Source organism: Montipora foliosa, chromosome 9, assembly GCF_036669935.1.
Source record: "Montipora foliosa isolate CH-2021 chromosome 9, ASM3666993v2, whole genome shotgun sequence".
NCBI classification, from domain to species: domain Eukaryota; kingdom Metazoa; phylum Cnidaria; class Anthozoa; order Scleractinia; family Acroporidae; genus Montipora; species Montipora foliosa.
Genome location: NC_090877.1, coordinates 3709957 through 3734956, shown reverse-complemented (window position 1 = coordinate 3734956; position 25000 = coordinate 3709957). Strand labels below are relative to the sequence as shown.

Sequence of the window (25000 nt, the reverse complement as noted above, 5' to 3'; positions counted from 1 at the left end):
TGATATGTGAACTTCAGTAAAGTTATTTACGGTGAAACAGATAGTAAGCACCCCAGTCAAACATAGACAGGAGGGAGCTTAAGCAACGGCGACGGCATCGAGAACGTCATCTCAAAATAAAAATTCACGTTACTGAAATCAATTCGTGACTATTTCAACCTTGTTCTGGATATGACAAGGGTGTGGTTGTTCCACAAAAATAATAGGGAGCTTACGAAACGAGGACGACGACGGCTACGAGGACTTCATTTAAAAATACAAGTTCGCGTTATTCATATCACTACGAAGCTATTTCATGTAGTTTCGCATTAAAAATGTGTAGTAACTGTCGAGGAATTAAACTTGTACGAGTGGGTTGGAAGCGTAGAGAGAGAACTGAAAATTCATCGTCATGTGCTAACGTCCTCCAGAGAACCTTGAATTTGATCATTTCACGTCGTCATTTAGGAGATGACGGCAAAGAAATGTACCAAAATGTAAAACGCACGTGCAGAGCGTGCAGAGCCGTTGTTTTTGCTCACTAAACCTATTGTTTTGTAGCGTCGTCGTTGCCGTCGGTGTCGTCGTTTCGTAAGCTCCCTAATGACGCTGGTCGGAACGGCGCTTAATTTAGGGGAGAAAATAAAAAAGTTTTCCTCAAGTGCCGACGTTCTTCATAAAACCTCAAATATGGCTATTTCACGTAGTTGTTTTTGCTGACGACGACAAAGAAATGGATAAAAGAGAAAAACGCTCGTGCAGGGCGTTTTTTCCCACTAAATATGCAAATTTGTGACGTTCTCGTTGCCGTCGCCGTTGTCGTTGCTTTTAAGGCCCGTTTCAAACGTCGAACTTTTCATGTGCCAAACCTAATCATTAGATTCGGCACATGAAAAGTTCGACGTATGAATCAATTAGGTTCGACAGATTTGTATCTGAGTCGACCCGCTGTTCTATTATCAGTCGAATAGAACGGCAAAATTTCGACACCGATTCAGACGTCGAACCTCCTCATGTGCCGAACCTAATGCATAAATTACTTTAATGAATTTTTCGATATAACTGCGCTGATGATTGGCTAGTAGAGAGTAGTATCTCTTCACCACGTGTGCTGTGTGGTCTGTGTGAAGAGAAATCAGAAAGGCGTAACGATCGTTGAGAACGTTCTCCAGAAACTGGCTGGAACATTCTGAAACTATACAGCTCATAACGGTGGACTTCCAACTTCCTTTAACGCTATATATATGAACTAAAATTCATGGTGTGAATTCGCATCTCAGTATGATCGCAATTTCCTTGAATGTTAAAAAACACAGCAACCAAAGTAACTATTTTGGTCTTTTTTACTGGAGCGAAATGGGATGGAATGGAAATGAATCGTTTCAAACCTCTTTCACCAGTTCATTTCCTTATTTTAACCGTTGAAAATGGTATTTGTTTACGCCAAGAATTAGGTTCGGCACATGAAAAGTTTGACGTCCGAATCAACCGTTGAACTTAATCATTTGGGTCGACCCAAATAGGTATTTATTAGGTTCGGCACATGAAAAGTTCGACGTTTGAAACGGGCCTAATTCCCTGGCCGAGTTTTCACGAGCGGGTTTTCAGGTCACTTAGCAAGTGGGAACCAAAAATTCCGTGAAAACAGTTCCTTTCTCAAATTGCGGCAAATTTCAGTAGAATTCTCATTAAATTTAAGACACCAAACCAGGTAGCTTAAGCGAGTTGGCGATTGCTTTCGGCCAATATAATGGCCGTGTTTTAACGACAGCCGTTGTCTCGTTTGATATTTAATTCGTGAGAGTAGTTTGTTTGCAGTCTTCGTTATAAGTGACTTAAAAATGATACGTGTTTTCAGGGGTAAGATTAAATGAGGAGAGAGCACGTGCCAATACAATAATAAAAATAGTAAAAATAGCACGCCTGTTGTATTTCTGATTTGAATAACCACCAGTGACTCCTAATTGGCCGAAATTAATTGCTAACTCGCTTAAGCTTCCTGGTTTGGTGGCTTAAATTAAATAAGAATTCTATTGAAATTTGCCGATTAGTCGGCAAACAAACCAATTTCAGGAGATCAAGCGACGATTTACCCTTTGTACAAATTTTTTAGAGGAAAAACAATCGTTCTGCACGTGCAGCACGGGCAGCACGCATTCAGTTAGCAGATACTTCAGCGGGTACTGTACATGACGACGTGAAATCACCAAATTTGAATTTTTTTTAACGTGGCCATGCAGCAGAAAATCTGTCATCTTCTTTTTTCACTCTGAAACCACTCGTAGCAATATATTTTTAGTATACCTTGCTAACATCGTACGAGGAAAACGAGGTGGCAAAATCGCGAAAGACTAACACCGGATAGTGCAAAGTTATATTTTGAGGTGACGTTTTCCCGCGTCGTTGTTATACAGAGAACCACAACAACTTAATATTTGCTAAAATGCGTGGAGCACGAACAACACGATTATTTTTCCTCTTTAAACCAATGATATCACCGTTTTGTGTCGTTGCTGTGGACGTGTTCCCTTTCGTAATTTTTTCTATTATTGGACAAGCACATTTCTAGCTTGTAACGGGTAGCAATAGCGGACATGTATTTGAGCTTTCGTCGTGATAATGGGAAGTTGAAATTCCTGCTCGAAGTTTAACGCATCGCGTTCTATCTGTTATAGTTCAGTTACACTTTAAGTTTGCATCAGATTGCATAAATCCCACCAAAAAATGTAACATTACATAGCCAATCAAAACAAAGGCAGAAAATAAAATGAGCCAATTACAACGCGAAAGAAATACGACCATCGGCTCCAATCGCGGGAAAGCGCAATTTGATTCAGGTTTTGCTTTTGCCCAGTGATCGGCTAAAAAAATGTGCGCGAAATCGTTTAGCTTTAAATACTAATCGAAACGGTCGACCCCGGAGATCTTCACGGAGTGGCTCGTCCCTGTAAGTTTGCGCAGTACCGCGTAGACGCACTCACTCGGTGTACGACGCGATACCCTCCGAAATGTAATGTTCCTGTGCATATTCAGAAGTACGACTTCGAAACGAGCTTCAGCTACACTCTCGCTAGAACGACAAAAGTTGAAAACGATATAAGCAGGACAAAAATCCAGAAAAAAAATCTATCCAGCACCATTGCCAGATGCCTCCATTCCTCCTGGTTCTTTTCAATTTGTCGTCGATGCTTCAAGCTATCCACTAACACCATAACTCCCTGTGCCGTTTTCGTACTATTGCTGTCGCCACTGTCCCTTCTATTTCCTTTATCTTGCGTCATATCCATCCTAGTCGCTGAACCTTCAACAGAGTTCATTGAAAACGATGTCAAACAAAATTCTTCAGGGGAACTTACAGTTGTGTACGTTCCAGCTTGTGCTTTATCAAGGATCATCTTGGTTTGAAAAGAGTTCTTGCTGATCCCGTTCCCCATACGTGTTTCGAAGTCTTTTTTCATAAGTGAAAGCCTTTTGAAATCCTTCCGCGACGACAAGTCGTAATTGTCTTCTGTTACGGGTTTCTTCACGCCCAAGATCTTTCCCAGCTTGTTTAGGACGCATCTATCGACCCAGGGAGGAACTGGAACCACAGCGGTACCAGAATTGCGATGATGAATGTGAAGAATATAACACGTGGCCACGAGCGAGATGGCGACTTCCAACATAACAGTGATGTAAAATATCCCCATCACCGGAACATTTTCGGAGTTCCGGGGCAAATTCTCGGCCGCCAGCTGCAAGAAGACCGCCATCGCTAACAGCACTGTAATGCTCAGAGTAATTCGCTCGCCAGACTCCGGAGGTAAGAAGAATCCGAGTAGTACCATAGACATGATTATCATACAGGGTATGATCAAGTTGAAGATGTAGAACAAAGGTTTCCGCTTGAAAACGAATGTTATAGTGACGTCGGAAAATGGGTAAGTACAACACGCGTATGACTGTACGTTTCGTTTTCTCGAAGCGCCCATTAAATCCCACTCGGCACTTTTCACGTACTGAGTGGAATGGAGGGGCGACAAATCAGCGTGGATATCGAGATCAACGACTTCAAAAGTCCACGATCCAAACTTCATGGTGCATGTTTGTTCGTCGAACGGAAAATGTGTAACGTCAATGGGACATGTGCTCCGAAACGAGGCAGGACTGTACCATGAACATGTGCCGTCGGAATCAACGATCACTCGGGTCTTGTACTTTTCAAGTCCACCGCTGAACTCGCTGTCCGCACTGTGGGGAGAAGTGAGTTATTTAAAGAATGACAGCAAATTTTAAGTGGGTGTAACAAAAGGATGTACTTTAGTGAGCTGTCGCCCACCAGCGATTCTACATTGCAGCATTTTTATCCGTGTCCCAAGAGATTGGTGACAAACCACCTATTGGCCTAGTCTGGCCTTGAAGCGTGTAGCCTGCAACTCTTTCCCTTGGAACGAAGCTGGGTATTTTAGGACACCAATTTTATGCCCAAATATATTTAGGCAAAACTAAGATCGAAGCTCCACATAAAAGGGAGCTTAAGCACGCGCGTTTTTGAGACGCGGACGGCAACCGGAAGAGAACATTTCACGCGCTAGGACAGTGGTGTCTCCCAGATTTTTATACTAATCATCTCTAATTAAGAAAAGATACATAGCAATGTAAATGTGGTTGTGTGAAAACAAGTTAAAAGGGAAAAAAGCTCACTTCCGGTTGCCGTCCGAGTCTCAAAAACGCGCGTGCTTAAGCTCCTTAAAGAGATTTTTAAACTCAAGAAAGCCAGCTCTGAATCAGAGTTAAACGCTTCAATGTCATGAGCTTCTGCCCAGTCCCCATCAGAGTCAGAAAAGTGTCTATTTTTAACAGAGCATACAAGCGCATGCGTGACGTGATGGCCATAGCGGGTTTTGCTTTTAATGCTCTGTGTCTATTTTTAAAACTAATTTAGAAAATATACTATAGACCAAATTGGCTAACTCAATGTTGTACCCAATTCAAACCCTTTGGGAATATAAAGAATGTTTTGTTCCAGGTATTTCCATATCATTTGAATTTGAATACACAAAGAATCTCAACCCCGGGAAATTTGAATTGGGTCATTTGGTCTCTTGCATGTTTATTTTCTCGCAAAACAGGTTTTAAAATAAACACTTTTCTGACGCTGATATGGACAAACCTGATACCAGACTCTTACTCTTGGATAATGGACTCTTGTCTGCACTTTTTAGGAAACCGTTGTAAGACCACACTTCCTCATTACAGGGCAACGCAGTTACACTGGCGCAAAGACCGCGACAACAATCAATTTCTCATTGTTTCATAACTGAATCTTGCCAGGAAATCAGTTAAACCTTTTTAAACAAACAGCAACACACTTGATCAGAGAAAAACATCGCTACGTATAGTAATTTTCTACCTTAATCCCACGTTTATGTTGACACATTTACTCAGAGAGTAAATCCAAGGCAGAAAATATCGGTGTACTTGCCTATTGTAAAGAACAATATCTGGAATCCACAGCAATTTCGGATCAAGCCGGACTCGTTTGATGCCTCCGTAGTCTTCTGGTTGCCATGTTAATAGAAGATTGGTCCATTTCTAAAAAGTAAGAGCAAAACAAACACTTTGTTCTTGGTATCACTATCAGTGCAGGGTGACGTAAAAAAGGCCATATAGCCCTTCATTTGGGCTTCGAAGTTGTAAATGGTTTTTCGGAAATTGCCGTAACCCGCTTCCTTTAGTTTTCACGGAATTAAATTAACAATAAAATTGCATGAAAAAACGGAGGGAAAGACGCCGCGCTATAAAACACGCCGCTTTACTTTAGATGCGATTCTTTAGTTTTCCTGAAAGCTTCGCGCTCCCACAAGCGATCCCTCAGCATGCAGCAAGGTAAATCAGTAATACTAATCCCCTCGCTCAAGTTATCTAAACTCTCGTGTATGAACTATATTTAAAGTGGTACTATGATCAAAAAATCTCTTCCTTTTTTTCTTCAGATTTTGAAAGTGTGTTTGCTTAACACTCGCCTGGGAAAATCCTGAGCTTTGATTTTTATCCAGAGGCAGTTTACTGTGACTGTAAGTTTTGGATTTCGCGGTCCGCCATTACTCACATTCAAACCTGACCGACTGGAGCTCAGAGGGCCGTTTCTAGGGAAAAGTGACGTCATTCACTCAATAACTTAAAATTCAGTGTGTAAACGCAGTTTATGTATCCAAAACACTAGTTTAAACTCTGCAAGCCCGAAAAGCCCGTGCTGCATATTAATTCAGTCGCGTACAACCGCATTGCATTCTTAAACTAGTAAGTCTTTGACGTCATTTTCTCCTCGATCCAGCTCTCTGAAGATTTTAAAGTTAGTAATGGCGGATTTGATTTTTTGATAATAGTACCACTTTAAGTGTCAACTGTTATAGGCCATTTCCGAGTTCACGTCTGCCTCCTCTTCAAAGCGAGTCTAAGTGCGAAGTATTTCTTATAAAAAATTAGTTTTCATTCATAGAGCGAGTTTCAATTGAGTGTCGTAAAACCAAAACCAAAGTGATTACTTTGGCAAATCAAAAAGGACGGGGGCAATCCGGTAAACCAATCAAAACTCGAAATAATTACAAGTAGCCGACACAAAGCGCGGGAAAATGTGCACGCGCGAGTCACGATTGGTTTTGGTTTCACTTCTGATTGGTTGAAAAAGTGTCGCGAGCCACTGAGTGAAGTAATCGTTAACCAAAGCAATTCACTAATTACTTTCGACACTCAATTGAAAACCGCTCTATTGACATCGTATACAACTCATAAGCTTGAAAATGCTTAGATGGTTGTGTGGGGCTACGAAACGTTCTGGATAAGATCCAGAATGAAAGATTCAGAAGAACAGTGAACGTCATGGAGGTATCGAAGAAGATTGTCATATGGTATGTCCATGTCACGAGGAAAGATGAGAGTTGTGTGACACGAAGTGTGATGGAAGTGGAAGGAGAGAGAGAGGAAGAGGAAGGCCAAAAACAGAGATGGATGGATAACATCAAGAAAGATCTCACGGAGAAAGCGCTTGAAGGCAACTAGGAGAGACAACTGACTAGAAACCCACATAGCAATGGGAGAACTCGAGGGAAGAAGAAGAGGAAGTTGAAGCACAAGTCACAAGGAAACTGGTGCAGTCTCCTGCGTGACCTGGAAAAAAATTTACTCCAGAATAGAGTGCGCTTGCGAGCTAAGCGATCGGCGAATCTTGGACAAGTTGCAATTCTGCCCACATCCTGGCGCCTATTTCAGTCTTTTTTTGATGTACTTGTTTAAGTACGCGGTTTGCTGTGGTGGCAAAAACATTTTAGCGGCAACCGAAAAGAAGACGACACATACCTGCCTGACCCATACGTTTGTCGTTATAATCTGGTTCTTATCATCCTGAAATAAACGTAGAATATTAGTCAATGGACTGTTTTCATGTGACGTCACAGCGGCCATGTTGGTGTTCCTGAACAATGGAACTGCGGTCATGATGGTGTTCCTAGCTAATCTTCCGAGATTTGAGCTCTATTATCAGGCAAAGGGTTCGTTTGTTTCGGTGGAAAAACAAGGTTACTCATCACGTGAGTGAAAACACTCTATAGGGAATTTCTAGGACGCGGTCGTCATCGAGATCGCCACAAGACAACAATGTCATTGGTTGAAAGAGCAAAAATTAATCTTGCTGCACGTGCGGCACGCATTTTGGCACATATTAGGGAGTTTAAGAAACGACGACGGCTGCGGATACGACAACGCCAAAAAGCAGTAATATTATTGGTTAAAAGAACCAAAATGATCGTGCTGCACGAGCGGCACGCAATTTTGAACATTTCTCTCCCGTACTCGTCAAAACTACTACGTGAAAAGACCAAATTTAAGGTTTTGAAGACAACGTGGACAAACTACAGTGAATCTTTCAGTCTTACTCTTTACTTCAAATCCGTCCGTACCAATCCAGTTATAGGACACTTCGCTCATATTGAATAATATAAACAAGATGGAATAATCATGAAGTACTTAGAATAGCTCAAACTTATATTTTGAAGTGACGTTTTCGTCGCCGTAGCCGTCGTGGTTTCTTTAACTCCCTATTTTCAGTCCTCTGCACAACGACTCAGAAACCGCTCGTAACAAGAGCAAGAACAAGATGGACTAATCGCGAAAAACTTACGACATTGCAAAATTCTATTTTGAGGTGACTTTTTCGTCGACATCGCCGTCGTGGACTTAAAGTCGGTTCCTATTTTACGATCAAGGGACCATTTTCTTCTGTTTAAAACCACATACAAAAGAGGCTTACGGGTTGAACTCCGATATCATGAACTTTTGACAATAGAATATGAGGTAAGAGAGGGCTGTGCTCAATGATAGTATCATTGAGCACAGGGATGCCCTATTGTCAAAAGTTCATCGGTGATATCGGAGTTCAACCGTTAAGCCTCTTTTGTATGTGGTTTTAAACAAAAGAAAATGTGCCTGCAGGCTCAACTCCAATAAGGACCGTTCGGCTAACTTAATGCTGTTTCTAATTCAAATCTCTCGGAGTTAAGATTCTTTGTGTATTGCATTTGCACGATAATGTAGCATTCACATTTAAATGTTATGGAAATACTTGTAACAAAACGCTTTATTGTTGAAGCAAATGTTGAGGTCATTTGCTCAGGCCCTTAGCCGCAGTCTATTGGAATAAATTGAAAACTGTATGCCAGAATTGAATTAAATTACTCCGTGACAGGTGCTCTACGATTACATTTTTTTTTTCAGAAAAACGGCCGAATGGAACCTACATAGAGAGCAGTCCCTCGTTCTGGATGTACACGCCGATTGAAAAATGTTTGAGCAAGATAAGTCTTTAGTAAGAATGTTCATTTTCTCGAACGAAATCAGAGGGAAACTAATTCAAAAGTCAATATTCGGAGTTTCGCCTTTATCAGCTAAACAATTCACTAGCTCTCTCTCCTTTTTGCGCTTTTCAGTTCATTTTTAGCTTTTAAAGTGAAAATAAAAATCACGCTGGGACATTTTGCATATGTTAACTTACAACATTAACCAGCTGGACCAATTCCAATCCAAAAGTGACTGTGTAGGAAGATTTGTTTTGTTCGGGGATTGGGTGAGCGTCTTTGTTATATCCCCTTAATAAATAGTTGATAAGATCCTGCTCTGTGGAATTGCCTGAACCTGTAGGTAAAATTGATGTAAGTACCAAAGATTAAAATAACGCCTCAAGGAGCAATGCCTGCTATTTTAAGGAGCACATAGGAAAATAAAAATTATCGAAGATTATAATTCATTCATTTTTAAAATGAACACTTAAAAGATGACTCATTAATCAAGAAGCGAACGCAAACTTGCAGAAGATTGAAGGCAAGTTACCACCAAGGTAGCCCTTACGTAAACCGAAACACGCTGATATAAATATAACACCACAATATTTGAACTCCAACCAAGGAATGGCTTGAAATGTGAAATTTGCGCAACAAATATTTCGTTGACATTTTTTAGCCCAAGGTTATTCGCACTTAACAAAGTACTATTTTCTAAAGTTTTCCGGTCAATGCTGTAGACGGCTTTCTGTTGCTACCAGTGTTGTTTCCCGCACATTATCGGCAATTTTAAGAGAAATTCTGCGGCATTCTAATACCTCTGAGGTATTATTCTTGTGCTATCGATGCCTGCATCCCCACCGTGCATTCTAGCAGTAGCTGATGACTGAAAACAAGGCCTCTTTGTGTGGTAAAGTAAATAGATTCATTTCCTCAAAATAGTTGCTTTTATTCAGGTGTTATGGTTTGCTATGACTAGTTAAAATGATTTAGTTGATCGGTGTTGTACTTGCACAGCGTTGCGTGTCATCGATTCAGTTATTTTTACCGCAATATGTAGTGTTTTAGTTTGTTCGAATTAAACATAACCACAGCCTATTCTCCAGCTGGGGATATCGCAAGACTGTCTTCACCGAAGCATCAAAAAAATCCTGACAAGTGTAGTGTAGGCTGTTGACTCGGGCGAATGACCGTAAATGTGCCGGGGAATCGATATGTGACTCACAAGTTTTAATGAGGTAATTATATAATTGAAGTTATGTTCGGATGCATGTCGATAAGTAGCGATGCCAAATTGAAGCCTTAATTATAAATTACTTAAACTATGGTCAAATAATTATATGGCATATTAAATTTAATTGAGCAATTAAAACGAAGCTTTTAGACTTTTAGGCGAGGAAATCATCCTTTATCGAATTTAACAGTTGACTCAAGGATTGTCATACCCTACAATGGACTTGAATTCCCTACTCTAGAAAACTTGGTATCTGATGTTTACACCAAGAGAGCGCGCTCTAGAACTAAAGGCAATTTTTGTACCAGATAGGATGATGCAATAGTCATTGCATGTGCGAATGTTTCACTAACACCTTTAAATGTTGCAATGTGTAATTTTTTTTTTGGCCATGTAAAAGTCCAGTCTGTTAAACGAACCCACAGTTTTACGAACATGATGAAACAAAAAACGTTGTCTCTTCGTCATCAGTGAGATGCTATTAAACCGCTGCGACATGTTGCCGGCCGAAATGTTTACAAGTAATGTTAGGCGTAAGATAGATGTATTTTTTGTTTCGTAACGAAATTGTTTAGTCTCTTAAAACACTTTCCTAACGGGAACTGATCGTAAGAACTATCAACCTCCGAAACTGACAATATATTAAGGGTAAGTAGACAACAACAAAACAAAACCAGCTGGTTTTTACCCACCTTTTGTGCTGTTGAAGGTCCAAACAAATAAGATGGCCAGACGCAATAGCCTCATATTCTAGAAAAGAAAGAGAAGAATTCCACTTAAATGAACTTTTGCAATTCTCTGTAGACTGGCGAAAGAAGCTACAGATAATTGTCGGGTTTTTAAAAGCGGATTAACCTCTAGACTAATGTAAACCAATATAGGCCTGCTGCGAGCGCTTATTTGTTTGCAATCCAAAAACCATGCAATAATTATTCCTCGCACACGCAAACCTTTGGAGACTCCTTAAGAAGATATATTTTGTCATCTCATCCGAAACAAGATTCTCCTAGGCACAAAATTCGTCGTTTTGGTTGCTTCAGCAAGTTCATCACAGAGATTTTGGAAACATACGGAATTGAATAGAATATGAGACACATTTCTCAGCGAAAAAGGCTTTCAGTGGGTGTGATGATGACAGAATGTCAAATGTGATCTTTGTGCTATGGTCGACATGGTTTTCATTTCTTTGTTTTGCATCTGGTTTGTTAGATTGCGTATGTAGGAAATTCATTGCTGTGGATCTTCAGCAGTTATGGTTTTTTCCAAACCGTGGTTGACATGGAATTCATAAAGAATTATGAAAAATTTCTGTTCTTGACTACATGTATGCATTACATGAGGTCAAAATGACAAACCTGATTACGATTATGGGTGAGTAGGGTACCTACATGATCTCCTTGCATGGAATTGGAATTTTTGTGCTTTATAGCGTTAATTAATGTACTCGTCTCCATGCTTGTACTGTAGTCAGTTAATTAGATGTAACATTAACTTTATAAAATTCCGAACTTCGTCAAGGAAACACATGCAGTAAGGATAAACCTTGGAAAGTCAGAAATTACATTTCTTAGGTGTGTCCTAGTGGTGGAAACTCGGCTCCTAGGGTATGCACAAATTTTTCATCACCCGTCAAATCTTTTGTCTCAAAACAATGCAATACAATACATTAATCTTTATTTCTCAAAGGTCTTATTCCTGATTCTGAGTCGCGCCATATATTGCTTTCAATCCGTTTTGGCTAGTAACTAAAGCAACGAACATTTATTTCATACGAAAGAAGTCATACGTAAAAAATCAATTGAAATTAATTTAATTTAATTTAATTTAACAACTTTATAGACAGTGAGGGTTGACAAAAACTCTTACCCCGCCCAAGCGTGTTTTCTAAATCACTCCGAATGTTGTAACTTTAATCTAGCGGTTCCAAGTCATTTGTTTCCTTTTACGGTTTGAATAATTCTTGCAGAAGTCGGTTACTTGAGACGATTCGTTTTAAATATTTAAATGGTCTGAAATTCATCATTGGCTCTATCTCGAGATGAAGGAGAAGAGGACCGGCAAAACGTAAAATATTAACTTACCTCGCAAATTTGTTTTGTTGCTGGAATGTTCCCACGGAATGAATCTCCCTCAGTGAGCAACTGAAGTTGACGGAAGAGTTTGAAAAACAAAACAAAACTTGACACTGTAAGCAAAAAGAAGAGCGAAAGTCTGTCTTCTTTACATGCAAATTATTTTTCTGTGGCTTAGCTAAGCATTCATCTTATTGTAATGATTGTTCGTCTAAAAGAAGATGGCAAAGTCATCTGCCGCCACGTGGACTGAATGAGCCGTGAGGTGGTACTGTGGTTAGAAAGAAGCGTCCCTAGTACATCTGCCTTAAAGCTCTCTGTTCTATTTCCAGAGCGGCTAGAAAGCTGTTAAACAAACGTTAAGGCGTTAGCTTGCATTTCAACATGCTGTTTCTGCTATGTTGCCGCTCTGTTTCCGTTGTTCCAGACTCCACAGCAATATTAGAAATTAGTTCCTGATACTAGCGCAGAATGAAATTTCCCCCTAAGGCACTGTCGGTGGTCCAAATATTTTGACATCAGTGGCATCGGGAGCTACTGTTGTTTACTTTTTAAAACCCTATGTTTAGAAACCGACATCCAAGTTTTTTTTTTTCAGACATAGGATTAAAACAATACCTTTAGCTGAGACTAACGTTTTCCGGTCCTCGCTTGTTGAGTTTCTGTTGTACTGTTTTCCCGATAGCAAACTGAATACTCTTTGATAGCGAACAGTTGTTACTACACAGCTTGTCTTACTGTTTTGCGATTCCGACACCTTAATCAAATCGAAGCAGGTGTTTCTAACCTCTTTGCCTTTCTTCCCAGTATTCCTTAAAGCTAGAAGAAGCCGAGACTCTGGGAACTAGTTGCTGGAAGTTTGTGTTTTTTTTTCTTTGTTCTCGATAAGGAATCACGGTTTTGAGTTGATACAGCACTTCACACTGAACACGAATTACGCTGGCCAGTTTTAATTTGGTTTAGCGATAAAGAAGCTTAATTTTACCCCAGCTCCCCAAATTTAATTTTATTAATTCACTTATTAAGTCTTCTCTATTTAATTTATAGAGTGTTTTCACTCACGTGATCTGTAACCTTGTTTTTCCACCGAAACAAAAGAAAACATTTGCAAGATAAAAGAGCTCAATTCGCGGAGGATTAGTTGGGGACACCAACATGGCCGCCGTTTCTTTGTTTAGGGACACCAACATGGCCGCCGTGACGTCACGTGAAAACACTTTATAAACGCTTTGTTCACGGATTAATCAGCTATCCTGTCGGAATTGTACGGCTCAGTACACCTTATTCACGATGGCCGCCATGTTGGATTTGCTATTATCATGCAAATTAACTACACACTTCTAGGGGGCAAACAACACAAGTTCGAGAGGTTATAACGAACATCTTAGCCACACAGATGATTTGTTTCAAGTTCAATGAATGTTTATCACCTAAGTAGTAAAATAGGGTGATTACGCAAGTTACTTGGGTGTTTTTTTTTTAATGAAAAGTGAAAATCAGAAGATAACGAAGTAGAAAGTCAAAATGTCGAAGGCAATCAAAAGATATAAAATTATTATAAAAGATACTTAATTCTAAATTCCACAACGTACTTTTACAAATTTTATTTCAATATTTCAACGAGCCGATTTTCCGCAATTTTCCAATGTTTGCCCCCAGCATAACACATGGCTAATTTGCATGACAAGGCGGCTACCGTCAATAAGGCCTATTCTTATTCTGGAACTTTCTGTTGTTTCGGTAAAACAATACTCCTGCAGATCACGTGGGTGAAAACTTAAACTCACCAATCACAAGACTGACTCAGCAGCTGCACGTTCAAAGGGTGATTTGTTTTAAAGCTAATTGGTGTGCAGTCTAGACGACGTACGTGCACCGCGTGAAGCTTGTTGAGCTATTTACTGTGGCTGTGAGGAGGGGGGTTGTGGCTGTTCGTTTTGCGCGTGCAAAACGTGACTTGCTTTTCAAGTTATTAAGTAATATACCGTACCTGAAAAAAGTGCTGATTGGCTAAAAGAATGATGCAGTTCTCACGAATGCAAATTAAGTTTTAATTTGATTAACGTTATAATCGGTTTCAACCAATCAGTTGAATGAATTTCATGTAAAATTGAAGAGCGCGCTGTCAAAATTTCACCCGTTTTGATTTTCTATCTTCCTTTTTTTTCATGTATATTATTACTGGGTTGCCGTATACGGCAATCCCAGTTGGAAAATGGGTAGAATTTCTCCGTTTAATTTTTTTCCGTGTCGGTAAAAGTCTTGCCTGTCACTCCCCCGGTAAGTAGTGTCTTTGTGCATAGAGCCTTCTGCGCGTATTTTCTTAGGATCGAGAGGGTAGTGGAAATGCGTACATTTCTCTGGTGGACACAGTAGAATCATAATGGCGTCGAAAGTCATGTAACGCGAATGGCGTTTTAGTGGATCTTTGAACAAAATATACCCTTATGAAGCTCAAAAATGGCAAATCAATTGGATACTGAACAAGACAGGCGACAACATCGACAACAATCTGTCGCCCGTCGAGCCGTCTTTTACCATGCATGTAGAACATTGAAGATTCGCAGGGCAGCGATAATAGTGAATTCAAAGACTAGACAAGGTGGATTGAATGGAATTTCAAGCGTTAAAATCGCTGAAAAGGTAAGATTATTGTCGAAGCGATGCCGCAATTGCGTGTCTTCACCACATGTTCCTTTGATCTCACATTATTGTGTTTTCCGTCAAAATATTCGCTTGTTTTCGCTTTCGCTCGAACATATCTACCCTCATTACATGTCCAGTGAATAGTTTTATCCTCTGGGATGAATTTTCCGTCGAAGAATCGGTTATTTGGGCGGTCAGTGTAAAACGCAGACTGCAGACTGCAGACTGCAGACCGGGGGTAAAATGCAGACTGAGGGTAAAATAAATATTAATAATAAAAAAACGAGTCATAAGGATAAAATAAAAGATTGTTTGAAAGACAATCCTGTTTTACATCTGTCAACAACTCACATTATTATGACTGCAGGTCGCTGCACCTTTTGGGGATGCGATCGTACGCGTTGAAATCATCTGTGCTTTGTTTTTGCGCTTCCAGATGCATTGCAATGTTCCAAATTATTTGTCACACCGGTACATCGAGGGAAATCGCTCGAAAAACCAACAATTATTACTTCGAATACCTGAATAATCTCGGTTGTCTTTTTTCGGTGTAACGAAATGCAAAAAGAATTTCACGTATTCCGAGCAATTAGGACGCGGGGATTTCATTGGTTAAGCTATGCGTGATAACCCCTAGGGAGAGGTTATAATTGAAAATTACATCTTCCAGATGCAAAACAAACGAGCTTGTGAACTAAAGGATAAACATAACGTACACGAAAGCGAATGAAAGGATCCTAATAAGAAATTTTTACACCTTAGTCATACTGGCTTAAGCCGACTGAATTGAAACGTTAAATGGTTGCAAAATCCACGTTATCTCTGTCTTTGTTAATTGGTACTGTAACCATGCCTGTCAAAATAAATTGAGTTATTGGGTAATTACTCGATTACTTTGTTCAGTGCAGCAAAATGGACAGTTGAATTACGGGGTGGTGACTTCATTGCCTAAAAGCAACTCACTTAACGAAACTGTCCTTTTTCCAACAACAACAAGGATTCAAACAGCTTCAATTCTTACAGAGTTCGATAAAAATCCGGATTTAAAACATGCCGTGGGGCAACCAAAGCGATGGGAGCTGTGTTGGGGTTTCAGTGTGAAAGTTCAAACGGCTACTAAGACTCTTATAACTCTTTTTTCATTATTATTTTATTAACCCGCAGTCTGCAGTCTGCAGTCTGCATTTTACACTCAGTCTGCATTTTATCCCTGGTCTGCAGTCTGCAGTCTGCGTTTTACACTGACCGGTTATTTGGGTGGTTTTTGGCAACAGAGGTTAATTATTCGTAATGCGATCGCTTCCGTTGCCGTTAGCAATGGGTCGCAAATTTGACACTTTTATCGCATTATCACATTACGCATAGAACCACGTTATCTGTTATTCCTAAAAATCTAAAAATATTCGTGCCTTATCAGTTTTCGGTCGAATTTATGTCCAAGAAAGCAGATAAATTGCAGAAAATATTAGTTTTGCATCCAAAAATTCGTAATCAACGCTAAGATGACCAAATTTTGCCTAGAAAACATATTTTACTGTTATTTTTCTTAAATTTTTTCGTTCAACTTTCGCTTTTATAAAATGTTTCAGTTGTCTGTAAATAAGTTATATGCTGTTGGAAAGCTTATTTTCTTAGCTTTAAAATGATGAATTTTTTTCCCCTAACTTTAAATATTTTTTGAGAAAAAAAAACATTTTTTGGCGATGGCTGATTTACCGCAGTTTTCTTGCGGTTGGGAAAGTAGGAAAAAGAGCTAAATTAGGCCAGTAGCCAGGCTTTTAACCTCAGAAAAGGATCTGTTTCGTCGTACGAACGTGTGAGGACCTGTGAGCCAAAGGACCTCTGCTGGTATGACTTCTGGGTGACCCCTTAATAACTTCTTACTAACCGAGCGCGAGGGCCGTACTGCCAGGGAAATATTGGCCCGAGGTCGTGGCAGTACGGACCGAGCGCAGCAAGGTCCGTACAAAAACGACCCAGGGCCAATATTCCCCAGTACGGCTCGAGCTAGCTCGGTTAGTAAGTAGTTTATTACATGGTTTTTAAATTACCTTTTGCTTTGTTTTTTCAAGCCCGTAATCGGCCCGTGGGCCAGTCACAATTTGCCTGGAACGTTGCACGTACCACAGGCAACCCAGTGTACCCTCACGGAGGGTCTAGTTAATAAGTAATCACGTAGTAGTTCAGACTACAAATTGCACTCACTCCTTAGTCTGGAAAATATACTCGTGCTTATTTATACCAAATTGCACTCAAAATCATGAGATGACCGATACAAATAAAGGCCCGGAAAATCGGCTTCAACATTTGCTTTACCGTCTGTTTGATTTTGTTGAACGATATTGACTGCTGGGGATGATCAACAACAAAGCTTGACAAGAGGCCTGGTATTCAGTCTCAGGCTGCGCACCGCGAATAGTAGGGAGCTTTAGCAACGACAACGGGAACGGCAACGAGAACGTCATGTAAAAACATAAATTCACGTTATTGCGATCACTTCGCGACTATTCCAAGCCTTTTAATATGACAAAGGTGTTTCAGTCCCTCAGGAATGAAATCGTTACGAGCGGCGCTTAATTTAGGGGAGAAAAATGAAAATTTATCTCCAGGTGCTGACGTTCTCCATAACACTTCAAACTTGGTAATTTCACGTTGTTGCTTTGCTGACGACGGCAAAGAAATGGACAAAAATGAAAAACGCACGTGCAGGGCGTGCAAAGCTATTGTTTTTGCCCACTAAATATGCACATTTGTGACGTTCTCGTTGCCGTCGCCGTTGTCGTTGCTAAAGCTCCCTATTACTATGGATACGGGACATCTATACGTCATTGACAGACTGATTAGTGCGCACGCGCATACTCAACAACGTCGAAAGAGGGAGGTAATTCAAACGGCTTCAACGTTATTCAACATTCACGATAACAAAGGAAATGTTTAATGGTTGTTGAAGCAAAGTTTAAACTCTTTTAAACTCATTCAACATGGATTCAACATGTTTGGGGGGGAGGGGGGGGGGGTCTCAACATCGCTGTTCAACAAAATCGAACGGATCTTAAAGCAAATGTTCGCAATGGCAAGCAATGGTCTCTCTTAAACTTATTTTGTTCGTAAATTTAGCACTGCTATCACGCTACAAAACCACCCATTCTTGACGGTTATTAGGCCCAAAAATCCCAAAATGTTTGAGAAAAAATGGAACTCAGTTGCCAAGGGATTAGTTTTAGGCAGCGCTCGTTGTAAAATGCAGAATATTTTAGAAAGACAGAATGTACTGAAAAGACATACCGCAAACGCTTTAATAAGCCATTGTGGGCTTACTTGATTCTGGGGCTCGTAGCGGGGCGGGCTTGTTAGAGAGGGAGGCTTACTAAAAACTCGAGAGTCAAAATACCAGTCTTCTAAAATTTCAATTAGCTTTAATAAATTTATATACGAGAGTAGGCTCATCTTTGGCCATTTAAAACCGAACCATTTCGCCCGTCCTCGTTCAAATACAATTCTACGTTTTACTTAGCATTATATTTAGACCGCCAGGCAAGTGTACGAGACTGACATTATTCATAGGAGGAGAGAGGGGCTTACTAGAGCATTTACAGTACACCTGAGCTGCGGAGAAAAAGTTATTCCCGAGCCCTTGCTCATGGAGGATAAATTTAAACTTTAATTTCACAAGAATTTTGCATAACGGGATAACATACGAGATTGAGCGTTGTCCTTACAGCAAGGACGTTTTTCGTGGTTTTTACGATGTCATCGTCACCACGTTTGTTGATGAAAACAATACATCTCTCACTGTCTTTTTTGTTTGTCCACAAGGATTCGTACATTAGAACAATGTAATCTTTTCCTCTAGGGATTGATTGAAAACGATCTACACACGTGTGGATTTAGTACAAAACAGCTATGAAACAATAGAGTTTTGCTGTTGAAGCACGGCGGATACTAAGGTATGCAAACTCTTCACACTGAAATCAAATGTTTCATTTCAAAAGAATTCGCAAATACAAGCAGTAAATAAAGTATTGAACCACGATCAGGAAAGTCAGTCAATTCGCCCAAATTTGAATTGATTTCAGAGCTGCGTTTGGTAATTTCCTCACTGGACACAGCAAAAAGGCTTACGTTCTGGCTTATATCGACGAAGCAAAATTTGTGAACAAAGAACACCGTCAGTTAAATAGCCTTGAATTTTCGCATTCGTGTTAGATTTTATCAGGTTAATCGCCTTGACTTACCAGCGGCTGTCAGATTCTTCAACTTGTTGATGTTTATTTGAAAGGAGGGTGGCAAACTATGCATAGATATTTTCAAGTTCACGAATCCACGTCTTCACGACTCAAGAAGATAGTTAAAGTCGAAATACATATGGTCATAGAATATAGCCAAAAGAAAAACCTATCCATGACCATTGCAAAATACTTCCAGTCTTCCTGATTCTTCTCCACCTTCTCACGCTCTCGAATGCTATTTGCAAGAACGCTTATTTGTTCTGAAAGTTTCTCTTTGGGTCGATCTTTAGTGCGAAGCTCGGGCAAATCAACAGGCGTATCTGTGGTGTATCTAACTTCCAGGAGACGAGATTCGTCGGGGCTTCTCTCCCCCGCGCTAAAGTGAGCCCCTCTTGCGTGCATACACCGCGCGCAGTGGCAGTTTGCCGCGGGCGAAAACGTTGTCTCCCAGTCCAACGCAAACGGCGCGCCTTTCCGTCGATCGTCCTGGTGATATCTGAGATCGGGGTTGGGTACGTCCGGGGAGCTGCCGTCTGGTTTACCGACGCACAGCAGGTATCCCAACCACTGCAAGACGACTACCCGAGCCCACAGGGGTACCTCCTTAGCAGAGCTTCCGGAGCCGTGGTAATGGATGTTCAACACCCAACATGTCAGCATGAGCGAGATGGAGATCTCCCCCATGATGGTGATGTAGAACTTTCCTAAAAGCGGAACCGTCTCGGAGTTCCGAGGCAGACTCTCTCCCACAAGCTGTAGAAACACAGCCATGGCTAGCAACACAGTGATACTGAGTGTGATTCGTTCACCGGATTCTGGAGGCAAGAAAAATCCCAGCAAAATCATGGACAATATAATGAGGCAGGGAATCACAAGATTGAAGAGGTAGAAAAGTGGTTTCCTATCCATGACAATCGTTATACTAATATCAGCAAGTTCGTGCTTGCAACACGAGTAAAGCTTTGCGTTTCGTTGCTTCTTGACATCCTGAAGTTTCCATTCTGCACTTTCAACGTACTGAGATTTTGAAGAGCCATTTTCCTGTCTCATGTCAAGGTCTATCACCTTCAAAAATAAAAGCGAATGTTTATACTCAGCCTCCAGACTATAATAATTTATTGAGTCTAGTGACCAGTAAAATAGGCCCGCAAAGCGTGCACGCGGCGACACCGGGAAATAGAAGCTGGTTTGTCACGGTTTCAAAATCGACATTTGTCGCTTTAAGTGAGATGCGCTCTTAAACAACGAATCACAGCTTTGTCTCATCGTCTGTCAATCGTTTTAACATTGTTTAATTAAGTTTAATCATTTTGCAACACGAAAATCGATTAGAATGTTCTTACAGTACAATGTTTATCATCTGGCAAACGTGAGTATAAGACCAGCGTGAAAAATACCAGTTTTTCAGGACATATGCGGATATATCGAGTCTTTACATCTTATATCTTCTGTCTCATTTGTTGTTTTTCAATTAATATCATAGTTCGAGAGAGCCACAAGCCGCCCTAACCAGCTTCTCAGAAACTCTCTCCTTTCCCTTATCCAAGCACCTATCTCCTATATTCCCTATCCGCATTATGGCTTGAGGGTCTCAATGGGGGTGTAGCAAACACGGTACACGGTTACAAATTTCGCGATTTCACGGTGCACGCTTAATTTTTACATCAAATAATTGTTCAGAACTTAGGAAAAGCTACAAACAACACGGTTTTCTGAACAAAATAATTCACGACACACGGTTAATTTTTTGGACGTTTCACGCCACACGCTTAACCCCATGAGACCCTCTGGTTTTGAACTGGCTCTTTGAAATCACTAGCCCACTTCCCTGCGGAGACATTGCGAACGCCGGAGATATTCACTAACTTTCATTCACTGACTATGTTCCTCATTGATTCAGAGAATATCAGTGGTAGCGTGGAATAAAAGGTACCCGTTTGAGTGTCTCAACTTTTTATTTTCAGATGTCTTATCACATTTCTTTTAAGTTAGAAGTGCGTATTATCTCTCAAAACGATATGACCAGAAATTGACGAAATTAGATGCACGGCAATTTGATAAGCTTCACGAAGTATCCCCTTACTCTTTTCCCTTACTCTTCTCCCGTACCCATCACTCGCTTCGGGGAAAACAGAAAGTGTTCCCTAGAAAACTTCGGTCCTCAAGTAAAGATAAACAGCTGTGTTTACACTCACCAAAAATAATTAGAGCAACTTTCGTATGAGCTTGAAAAAGTGTTCGCAATTTGTTTGACGGACCAATGTTTGGCAAGATTAAAACGAAGCTTCTCCTTAGTCCAGCTAAGGAAACTCCTAATATGGGCAGTAAACAGTTCGATTGCCCAATCACATTACTGCATTTCAAATGACGTCAAAGCGCCGGAAACTTTCCAGAAAGTTCCACGGAGAGATGACGTTGTTTGCATCCGCGTTCGCCAAGCCAATGAAAATTCGCGCTCGTTTGTTTTTGTTCGATAAGCCAATTAAATGTTTTGCATTTTTGTTTACGTTCTGTTTTTACGTTTATTTTTGAAGGTCATATGAAAGTCGCTCTATCTCTATCCCTTACAATTTCGTTTAGACCTATGGGACACTTCGTGTTGGATGTCAAAATTGGGTGTGAATCTAATTAGATATCATTACGTCCATTAATTTCGGGACGTAAGTGACGACAGAAGGTTTGCTTTGGTGGATGGCATATAATGCTGACCGCTTGGCACACAACTGTCAAGTGTTTTACATCTGTCTACGATTTTGCCTACCTCGTACGTCCAGGAGCCAAACTTTAAAACACACTTCTGTTGATCAAACGGAAAGTACTGCACGTCTATTGGACAAGTACTGGTAAAAGATGCAGGACAAAACCAACTGCATTTGCCGGTGTTCGTTAAAATTACAGGCGTCTTGTATTTATCCGTGCCTCCACTGAATTCATTGTCAGCGCTGTAAATCACGAAACATTTGGTGAAAATGGAGCAACATGATAAATCAGGTTTTGGACTTCGGTTCTATATTAGAGGGGTCACAAAAAGTGAGAGGCTCTGAAATATATGTATATATTTGAATTGCAGGTTACAGACGAAAGGGAGAAGGGATCCTCGTCAGGAGCCCATCTGGAGCGTGCAACTTCCAATTCGAATTCAGTTGAAGCCACCAGAATTTTTTAGGTGTTTATAAGAGACAGTCGCGCGTGCTTAAGCTCTTAATAATATTCCATGAGCGCGAATTGAATATTAGATGGTAAAGTTGGCTATGACCAGTCTCATATCCAACAAGCGCGAATGGAATAATGGTTTTATTACATTTTCATTCAATTCTGAACGCTTGGACACTTGGAAATTAAAGCCAAATTTTATTGGATCATACCATTTTGAATTTACAATCCACCGCAATCAGTTTCTATATTAGGTCATATAAGATCAAGATCATATAGGATCAAGCTGATAACCAAGATTAAGAGAACCAATCAGAAACTCAATATCCAAGGTCGAAAATTTAACAAAGTGAAATATGCCACTAGTCGGTGACCTAAGGCTCGAGCATAACCAAAGAAATATCAGCTTCACATTGTCAGATTCATAGTCTTGTGCGAGAAAGCCTTCCATAACCATTTATACGTTTTGAGTGTTAGTGAAATGTAATATTTGAATTGCCAAGAAGAACAGACATAAAATTGAAAGCCTGGCTGGGCTGTTTTGAAATAAGTTATTTTTCGCAATTTGGTCTTGGTTCTACGCGTGCAAAATGTAGGAAAATCTATTTTGGCTCCCAAGACTTTAGCCATGAAATCGGCTATTTTGCATATCAATTGAAAAATTCTTGTCCATTCGTCTAAATTGTAGGCCGTTTTCCAAGCTGTTTATTTGCACGTTCTATGATTCTTGGGACATCAATACATATCAGAAGCTACCAATAAGGCCATAATCCAACTTGCATTTTCTAGTTTTTAGCTTTTAGAACTTTGCCTATAAAATTGGCCATGTTTGCCTGGGTCCTTCCTTAGCAAAAAAAAAAAAACACAAAAAAAACAAAAAAAAAATCGTTGTCTCTCTAAAGGTGGATTTCCAAGTAAGTTTTACGGAGGTTACGCATGTGTATTTGACTGACTTTACGTAAGTACATAAAATACGAGACAGTGTATGAATAGCTTGGGTTTAACGTAAACGCAGGCTCATTCCGTATACAAACTACTGTCGACTTGGGATGCAACGATACATTTTCTTAGGATACGATACATATCTCGATACAAGTGCCACGATACGATACACGATACGATACATCGTTCCTTACCCCTTGGGCATTGTAAAGTACTTTAAATCCAAAGTCTTTCCACACCTTTGATTTAATTTAAACGAGGACGGTGCCGATTGTAACTCAACAGAGGAAGACATTTTGATGAATGAACCACGTGTTTTTGCTGTGGGCGCGTAAGACTGTGTCAGCTGACAACTTATTGGAACTACGCATGCGTTCATGCCGCCATCTTGAAAAATACGTGATCGAAAGCATGCGAAGCCCTGTGGCTAAAAAAAGGCTTGTACTAGGGTGAGAAGTCATTAAACTGATTAAAACAGTAATTTCTGAATGTTGGTAAAGTAATTTCTGATTTTTGATGAGGAATATTTTATTGTTTTGCGATACATCGATATCCCATTCAGATATCGATATTCGTATCGTGACAAAAAATATCGCGGTTCATCGGTGCACCGGTGTATCGCTGCAGCCCTACTGTCGACTACTGTCAAAGATGGCTCAGACAAAGAATTCAATCAGTTATTCGCGATTCGTAATTGAAGGATTAGAGTTTCATTCTTACCCAACCTTTCCTAAACGTACCTTGTCCGTGACGTGCTTACCTGTTATATAAGACAATATCCGGGATCCAAACTCGAGACGCATCAAGTCTGACGGCTTGTATACCATCATATTTATCCGGATCCCATGTTAACAACTCATTGGTCCAGATCTACAAAATTAGGGCTTAGTTTACTAAGAGCCAGTTACAAGGGATTTTGGCAGCGATTTTTCCCCGGTTCCTTGTATCGGGGTCTTTAATGTTGCGTTAGGCATAAACTTCCTTCAGATAGCATTTACGAAAGATCTTATAATCATTCATCGGGTGAAAAGCAAAATAAAATTATTTTATGAACTCATAGGTCCTTTTGCAGCAGGTGATATTGGGTCACATTTGCATACATACGTTTGCTATTACAGCGATTTTCTATTCAGTGTCGTATCACCAAAACCCGAAACAAACAGTATCCGAACTTACTCCTACCGCCGGAAAACTTTTTCATGCACTGAGTCGCCTTTGGCTTCGGTTTTTGCTTTTTTGGTTGAGAAAGCGGAGCGCGAGCTGTGAGAGTTATTGCCTTCTGGTTACAGTTTTAATAACAATATTCTTATTTAATGGATAAAACAAATCAGTTACCTGTCGCACCCAGACATTAGTGGTGATCATTTGATTTCGATCATTCTGAAAGTAAAATGACAAAGACTGAATCATCTGAGGAGGGTTCGTTCCAAAAGACTTTGAACAACACAATTAACGTTTAGGGCTTGGCGTGTGTTTTGCAATCTCTCTTGATGTAGACGTCTTTAAACGTCTTCAGAGTGGACGGAACTGTACCAACGGTAAATAAAATGAATTGACTTTGGAAGTGAATTAAACTGACTCTGTCACTGACGCTGACTATGACCATGACTTTTGACTGTGGCCTGAACCTTGGCCTTAACTCTAACCTCGACCCTGGCCTTGACTTGAATGACTCTGACACTGACTTTGACTCTGATTGCAACTCAAACTATAGCTCGAATCTGACTTTGGGATTGATTTATGACATTTTGACTCTAAGTGATTTGTGTATGACTCTGACTGACTCTAACCTTGACTCTTACTCTGACTTCGACTCTGACTCTGACTCAAACGTTTTTAGTTTAAATCTGAATCTGATTCTGTGACTTTGAATCACTGAGGTTTTGCCCTGACTTTGTCCATGATGCCCAGTAACCATGAGTTTGACTTGCT

The 25000-nt window shown here is 40.3% G+C and overlaps 2 protein-coding genes and 1 long non-coding RNA gene across 7 annotated transcripts in view; 1 reads left to right on the top strand and 2 right to left on the bottom strand.

The window, feature by feature from the left end:
• LOC137970781 (uncharacterized) overlaps positions 1 to 9013 on the top strand; it is a 25138-nt gene extending 16125 nt beyond the window's left edge. The window contains exon 4 of the long non-coding RNA XR_011116865.1: positions 8731 to 9013. This is a non-coding gene — a long non-coding RNA (uncharacterized lncRNA). The remainder of the gene's footprint in view (positions 1 to 8730) is intronic.
• Positions 2907 to 12836, bottom strand: LOC137970780 (neuronal acetylcholine receptor subunit beta-3-like). 5 transcript variants are annotated; one of them, XM_068817344.1, is made up of 7 exons: positions 12717 to 12836; positions 12108 to 12167; positions 10719 to 10776; positions 9008 to 9147; positions 7318 to 7362; positions 5444 to 5553; positions 2907 to 4209 (listed from the first exon to the last, which is right to left on the bottom strand). In XM_068817344.1, exons 3-7 carry the CDS (start codon positions 10771 to 10773, stop codon positions 3039 to 3041), a joined length of 1521 nt encoding a protein of 506 aa, XP_068673445.1. In that variant the 5' UTR covers positions 10774 to 10776; positions 12108 to 12167; positions 12717 to 12836; the 3' UTR covers positions 2907 to 3038. The 5 variants fall into 5 exon arrangements, with proteins under 5 accessions (XP_068673445.1, XP_068673444.1, XP_068673446.1 ...); XM_068817343.1 differs by having other exon boundaries at positions 12108 to 12211; positions 12717 to 12832; XM_068817345.1 differs by lacking the exons at positions 12108 to 12167; positions 12717 to 12836 and adding an exon at positions 10977 to 11112.
• Positions 12837 to 18201: 5365 nt separating this feature from the next.
• The window catches only part of LOC137971061 (neuronal acetylcholine receptor subunit alpha-10-like), a 13550-nt gene continuing 6751 nt past the window's right edge, over positions 18202 to 25000 (bottom strand). Inside the window, exons 4-7 of the mRNA XM_068817786.1 lie at positions 24404 to 24448; positions 23829 to 23938; positions 21735 to 21915; positions 18202 to 20038 (exon numbers count right to left, since the gene is read on the bottom strand). Of these exons, the coding sequence (XP_068673887.1) occupies positions 19058 to 20038; positions 21735 to 21915; positions 23829 to 23938; positions 24404 to 24448 (1317 nt within the window). The 3' untranslated portion in view covers positions 18202 to 19057. The remainder of the gene's footprint in view (positions 20039 to 21734; positions 21916 to 23828; positions 23939 to 24403; positions 24449 to 25000) is intronic.

Bases quoted from the DNA above. Each gene is read 5' to 3' on its own strand.
- LOC137970780 (XM_068817344.1), bottom strand. From the start codon at position 10,773: ATGAGGCTATTGCGTCTGGCCATCTTATTTGTTTGGACCTTCAACAGC. The intron at 9,148-10,718 runs GTGGGTAAAAAC...TTTTACCTACAG, and splicing joins GACCTTCAACAGCACAAAAG to GTTCAGGCAATTCCACAGAG. The intron at 7,363-9,007 runs GTAAGTTAACAT...CGTTTATTTCAG, and splicing joins TGGTCCAGCTGGTTAATGTT to GATGATAAGAACCAGATTAT.